We start from the raw sequence: 6,082 nt of genomic DNA, 5'->3' as shown, positions 1-6,082 counted from the left end.
TGTCTCGGCTTTTTGGTTAATGAGTTTCTGAAAGATATGTTGCCTGCTTTAAATTGTATTGGTGTAATGTGTACTGAGTTTGTTAAGAGGTTTTAAATACTGTATGTTACTTGGATTTATTTTTTGTCAACAGCTAAATATATATGTAACGACTCTAATGTAATATTTGATATCTGTATATACAATTGCAAAGCATACCTTAATACTAATACATTAATATTGAAATGACAAGACACAATGTTTTTGTTTTTTTAAATTCATTATGACATTTATTGAGCAAATGCTGAAATCGTTCATGATGAGTAAAGTCATGGGATTGCAAACAGTAGCACCTCATTTATTTCTGTATTTAAATTCAAGTCCATTCTTTGCATACAAGAATGCATGAAAATGCGCATTTACAGTTACATTTTTTTTTCAGTTGCACTCAGTTAAACATAACAGACACTGATAAAAAGCATGTTTAAGGCTAGGAGTTTATTCAGGTTTGTTAAGCTTTAACTGCTTCAGTTACTGGATGTATATGGTCATATGTTTATCATATCTCTGCCCGTCTCTTTCTTCTCTGTACGTTGTGTTGTTAGTTTATATTTGGCTCAGTTTGTATCTTCACATGTCAAGTAAGGCTTCTTCAGTATGTGGGGACCCTCCCAAAAAATCTTTAACAATATTTCTATCACTCTCCCACCCACATTATATTTATTCCTTTTACATATTTACTCTTTTTACAGTGTATTTATACCATACATACAGATAAGGGAGTAAAGTACTCCCCTCTCCTGAGCTAGCATGCAGAGACCCCCCTCCCTCCCTCCCGTGAGCTCGCCCGTGAACTGCAGAAAGAAAGAAAAAGAGGATAAAATGTCCCAGTCGCTTGCTCCTGACCGCGTCGGCAGCAAAGCCCATTTAAAGCTGTCACTCAACATGCATTTTTGAAATTTGTAGCATTTAAGGTGTGGCTTCTCTCTATGATTTGTTTTGTATGTTTGAGAGTTGTTATCATTATTACATCGCTCTAGCTGTATGATTTTCTTTGTTATGTTAGTTCGGGGTTGATTGCTTGTCTTCGTGTCATCTCCTCTGGACCGCCTCCGTCGGATCACCCGTCTGGAGTCTGCTTATTCGCTCTCTGTCACCTGCTTAATGGACTGGGTGGAGTGCTTCTCTATCTTCTTGGTGGAGACCAGCACCTCCTGCTTCACCTCTTCCACTTCTTCCTTCATCGTCTCGGTCACAGTGACTGATTTGGTGACGTGTTTGGATCCGTCCTCTCCGGTGGTGATCGTCTCCACGGTTTTGGTGATCACCACTTTCTGGCTGCCGTCTTCCTTGACCGGGCTGTCGTCCACGCCGTTAGAGATCACGTCGACTTCTTTCTCCTCGTCCTTCTTCTCTTTCTCTTCGGGGCTGCTCTTGTCTACATCGCCGTTCATGGAAACATCCTTTTTTTCGTCGTTCTTGTTGTCTGTTGAGTCGCTCTTTTTCTCTGATTTCTCTTCAGTAGGTTTAGGGGCCTCAGGCTTGGCGGTCTCTGTCTTTGGGGATTCAGCTCTTGGAGATTCGGGTTTCGGAGATTCTGACTTGGGAGACTCGGCTCTTGGGGAGCTAGGTTTTGGGGATCCAGCCTTCGGTGAGCCTTCTTTGGGGGACTCAGGCTTCAGAGATGCAGGCTTGGGAGATTCCAATTTAGGAGACTCAGGTTTAGGTGATTCAGACTTGGGGGATCCAAGTTTAGGTGACTCAGATTTGGGGGATCCAAGTTTAGGAGACTCAGACTTGGGGGATCCAAGTTTAGGTGATTCAGGCTTGAGGGATCCAAGTTTAAGTGACTCAGATTTGGGGGATCCAAGTTTAGGAGACTCAGACTTGGGGGATCCAAGTTTAGGTGACTCAGACTTGGGGGATCCAAGTTTAGGAGACTCAGACTTGGGGGATCCAAGTTTAGGAGACTCAGACTTGGGGGATCCAAGTTTAGGTGATTCAGACTTGGGGGATCCAAGTTTAGGTGATTCAGACTTGGGGGATCCAAGTTTAGGTGACTCAGACTTGGGGGATCCAAGTTTAGGTGATTCAGACTTGGGGGATCCAAGTTTAGGTAATTCAGACTTGGGGGATCCAAGTTTAGGTGATTCAGACTTGGGGGATCCAAGTTTAGGAGACTCAGACTTGGGGGATCCAAGTTTAGGTGATTCAGACTTGGGGGATCCAAGTTTAGGTGATTCAGATTTGGGGGACCCAAGTATAGGTGACTCAGATTTGGGGGATCCAAGTTTAGGTGATTCAGATTTGGGAGATCCAAGTTTAGGTGACTCAGATTTGGGGGATCCAAGTTTAGGTGACTCAGACTTGGGGGATCCAAGTTTAGGTGACTCAGACTTGGGGGATCCAAGTTTAGGTGATTCAGATTTGGCAGCCTCTTCCTTCTTGGCCTCGGGCTTTGCAGCTTCTGTTTTCGGAGCTTCTGTCTTGGCTACGACTTCTTCTGATTTGTCGTCTGCTTTCTCATCTTTCACCTTCTCGTCTTTTTCACTGTCGTCCTTTTTGTCTGTGTCCGCATCCTCTTTTTCCTCTTTCTCATCGCTGCTTTTGGATGCTTTGTCACTGGCTGCGTCTTCATCCTTATTGGCATCTTCCTCATCGGCAGCAGCTTCCTCTTCTCCTCCGCTGCCTTCTTTGTCTTCGGCCTTCTCTTTGTCAGGAGAGGCTTTAGACTGTGGCGCTTTGGAGCACAATACTGTCTCCTCAACTTCCTCCTCTTCCTCTCCAACATCTTCTCCTTCTCCTTCATCGCCACCCTCTGCATCATCCCCCTTTTCTCCCTCATCCTCTCCCTCACCATCTTCTTCCTTCTCTCCTTCTTCTCCACCTTCTCCCTCTCCCTCTTCTTCGTCATCGCCACCTTTTCCCTCCTCTTCCTCCTTAGCAGGTGCGCTAGAGCTAACTTTGGCTTCAGTGGCGGCTACAACTTCTTCCTCCTCGCCTTCCCCTTCTCCCTCTTGCCCCTCACTTTCTGCGTCCTCTCCTCCCTCTTCCCCTTCCTCTTCCTCTTCCTCATCTGCTCCCCTTCCAAGTGTGGCGGACAGCTCTTGTGCGATCTCCGCCAGATCCTCGTCGATGTCATCCTCCACCCTTGTCTCCTCGATGATTTCCTCCACAAACTTATGCTGCACCTTAAGCTTGGGAGTGTCTGATTTAGACTTGAAGATTTTGGTGGGGGTCACCGCCTGGCGATAAGGGAAAGTGCTAAAGTGGGTTTCCTCGCCCTCTAGGAGTTTCCTGGGAATGAGCAAATGTATACATTATGCATTTAAGAATAACTTTTTGTACAGAGAAGGGTACACATTCTGTGAAATTACTGTAAATGTTATTTCTACTACTTTTGAAATGCATGTCAGTATATACCTGTATGCAGCAATCTCAATGTCCAAGGCCATCTTGACATTGAGCAGGTCCTGGTACTCGCGCAAGTGACGAGCCATCTCCCATTTGGTGCTCTTGAGCTCATTATCCAGCTGGTGAATTGTCTCCTGAGGAAAAACAGAGCAGACACAACACAAGGTTGATTAAGTACAAACAAATGACATACAAAGCATAGTTATATTCTCATTTAGGCAGCTTTGTATATCACTATTCATGATTCATGGCAACAAATCAGCAAAAACTTCCAAAACCACTTTTTCTAATTGACCTTTAAATCAAACTCAACCTGTGTTATTTTAGCCCTTATTTATTATCTGTGCACATTTGTACAAACTCCATAGACTATGTGCACCAAAGGCTGTTGCTTTAATATATTCTGACGCAATACAGAATTCTAGAGCTGTTGAATGCCTCTCTTCCTCCATACCTTTTGTCAGTTAAAAAACAACAACTCAGTGCTGTGATGTAAGGACAGAGCCAATGAAAGCATCGACCCATGCCTCTGACTCAGCAAAGAGAGAGAAGGAGGGGGAGGGGGGGGGGGATGAGTGAGTGTCTGCTGCAGTCTCCCTGTAACCCTTTCCTGACACTTGGAGAGTGATTTGGAAAGAAAGTCAGGTAACTTGTAAGCACAATGATGAGCTCATAACAATCATTACGCAGCAAAAACACACAACACAAACCCTTAACCATGTTATTGAGGAGGTTTGCTATTTTTAAGTCCCTCGAATAAAAATTGCGTCACTAAGATATAAAAAATACATCTTGTGTGCACCCAATTCAGTTTTAACACATCAATCCTTAGATAGCAAAACATTAAATAAGTAGCATATGTAATATTTAAAAGTCTATCAAAACGGTGTTTTTCCGGCCTTTACGCACGACTCTGACGCCGCCCCGCTGTTTCCTACCTGCAGGCTGGACAGATCGCTGTTGTGGCGGTCCTCGATGTCATTCAGCTGCCTCTCCAGCGACTCTCTTGTCCCGCGGATGGATTCCAACTCCACCGTCTTGGACTGCAGCTGGCGGCGGTAGTCGGATATCTCATCGCGGGCTGACTTTATGGCGTCCTTGTTCTGCTCCGCAGCATCGGTGAGCTTGGAGAAGCGGCACATGAACCAGTTCTCCACCTGCAGCAAGTTTTGGTTGGAGTGACCCTCCAGCTCGCAGCGGATCTCCCGCAGTGCCTCGGTGATGTCCGTCTTCTGCAGGTCTTTCCTCTCCACGGTCAGCTGAGACGCCTCGATCTGGGCGATCAGATCGCTCACCTCTTCCTCGTGGTTGTTGCGGATGAAGGCGATCTCATCCTGCAGCGACTGAACTTTCTTATCCAACTCAGACTTCACCAACTCCGAGTCGCTCATGTCCTTCCTCAGGATGCGGATTATGGCCTCAGTCTCCTTCCGGATGCGAGCCTCTTCGTCCAAGCGGTCCTTGATCCGGTGGATGTCCTCTTCGATGTGGTCGGAGTCGAGCTGGATTTGCGTCTTGTCATGGTGGATCTGCTCCAGCATGGAGCGCAGCTCCTGCAGCTCCTGGTCGTAGTGTTCGCCCAGCTGGGAGCGTGACACCTGCTTCTGCCGCAGTGCCTGGATCTCATCCTCGATCTGCTTGTTCTGCTGCTCCAGGTAGTGCACCTTGTCGATGTAAACAACAAAGCGGTCGTTGAGCCCTTGAAGTTGCTCTTTCTCGTTAGATCGCTTGTAGTCTCCGGTCAGCATGGAGGTTTGATTATAATCAACGCTGTCGGCGGAGCTGTGCACCGTGGAGCTGTAAACTCGGGACTCCGGCATATTCACGCTCCTCTTGTAAGACGTGGTCATGGTGGAGCCGGGGCTTGCCCGGGACCAAGACTGGGAGCGAAAGCCGCTGGAGGGGGTGCTGCCGGAGCGGCTGTAGCCGTAGCCGGTCGTTCTAGTATCCATATTTCTCCGAAATGGGCTCCCTACAGTGTCCACCGGGTAGCTCATCCAGTCAGAATAACTGGTGATGTGCAGCAGGATTGAAGAGAGGACGGTGCAGAAGGTGAAGGCGTGGGGCGAGTGTGTATGTGAGTGTATGTGTGTTGTGTGTGTGTGTGTGCAGGTGAGGGGTGTATGGCTCTCACAGAGACTGATACCTCTTCTGCCTGCTCCTTATATATCTGAGGCTCTGTCACTACCAAGGCAAGTCCAAGCTCTTTTATTTCGTCCATTGATGGAAGGGAGGGGAGGGCGCATCCCCCTCAGGCAGTCTGCTAATGGTCCGGGGTCCCTTTCAGTCTGAGTCACGTGGGCTGCAGGCACTTTGTGGGTGTCTGATTTAAACACACACACATAGATAGATAGTATTCTTAAGTTTATATTGAAAAATATATATATTTTAAAGTAAAAAAATATATATATTCTGAAATCTCCCTAAAATGTACTATTATGAATCAAGATGTGGATTTTAACTGATTAATTGATGTTATGAAACAATCCTCCCTGAATTGGTCCTGTCATTTCAGCACCACGGACAGCAACCAACAAAACAGCAGTCAGTTGTTTCCTCTGCTGTATTGAATGACGGCAGTTTTCTTTACAGGGTTTTGAAGTGAACTATGAATGTATTAACTTGAATGACCAAACAATGAGTTTTTTTTGTACATGCTGAATATTGCTGACACATAGTCTAAGGACTG

General features: G+C 46.2%; 1 protein-coding gene across 1 annotated transcript; it reads right to left on the bottom strand.

The window, feature by feature from the left end:
* Positions 1–346: 346 nt before the first annotated feature.
* On the bottom strand, positions 347–5,552 carry nefma (neurofilament medium chain a). The gene is made up of 3 exons (XM_029444907.1): positions 4,332–5,552; positions 3,403–3,527; positions 347–3,276 (listed from the first exon to the last, which is right to left on the bottom strand). Exons 1-3 carry the CDS (start codon positions 5,388–5,390, stop codon positions 1,119–1,121), a joined length of 3,342 nt encoding a protein of 1,113 aa, XP_029300767.1. The 5' UTR covers positions 5,391–5,552; the 3' UTR covers positions 347–1,118.
* Positions 5,553–6,082: the final 530 nt, after the last annotated feature.

This window comes from Cottoperca gobio, chromosome 12 (genome assembly GCF_900634415.1).
Source record: "Cottoperca gobio chromosome 12, fCotGob3.1, whole genome shotgun sequence".
Taxonomy (NCBI): domain Eukaryota; kingdom Metazoa; phylum Chordata; class Actinopteri; order Perciformes; family Bovichtidae; genus Cottoperca; species Cottoperca gobio.
This window is presented reverse-complemented; position numbering and strand designations above follow the sequence as displayed.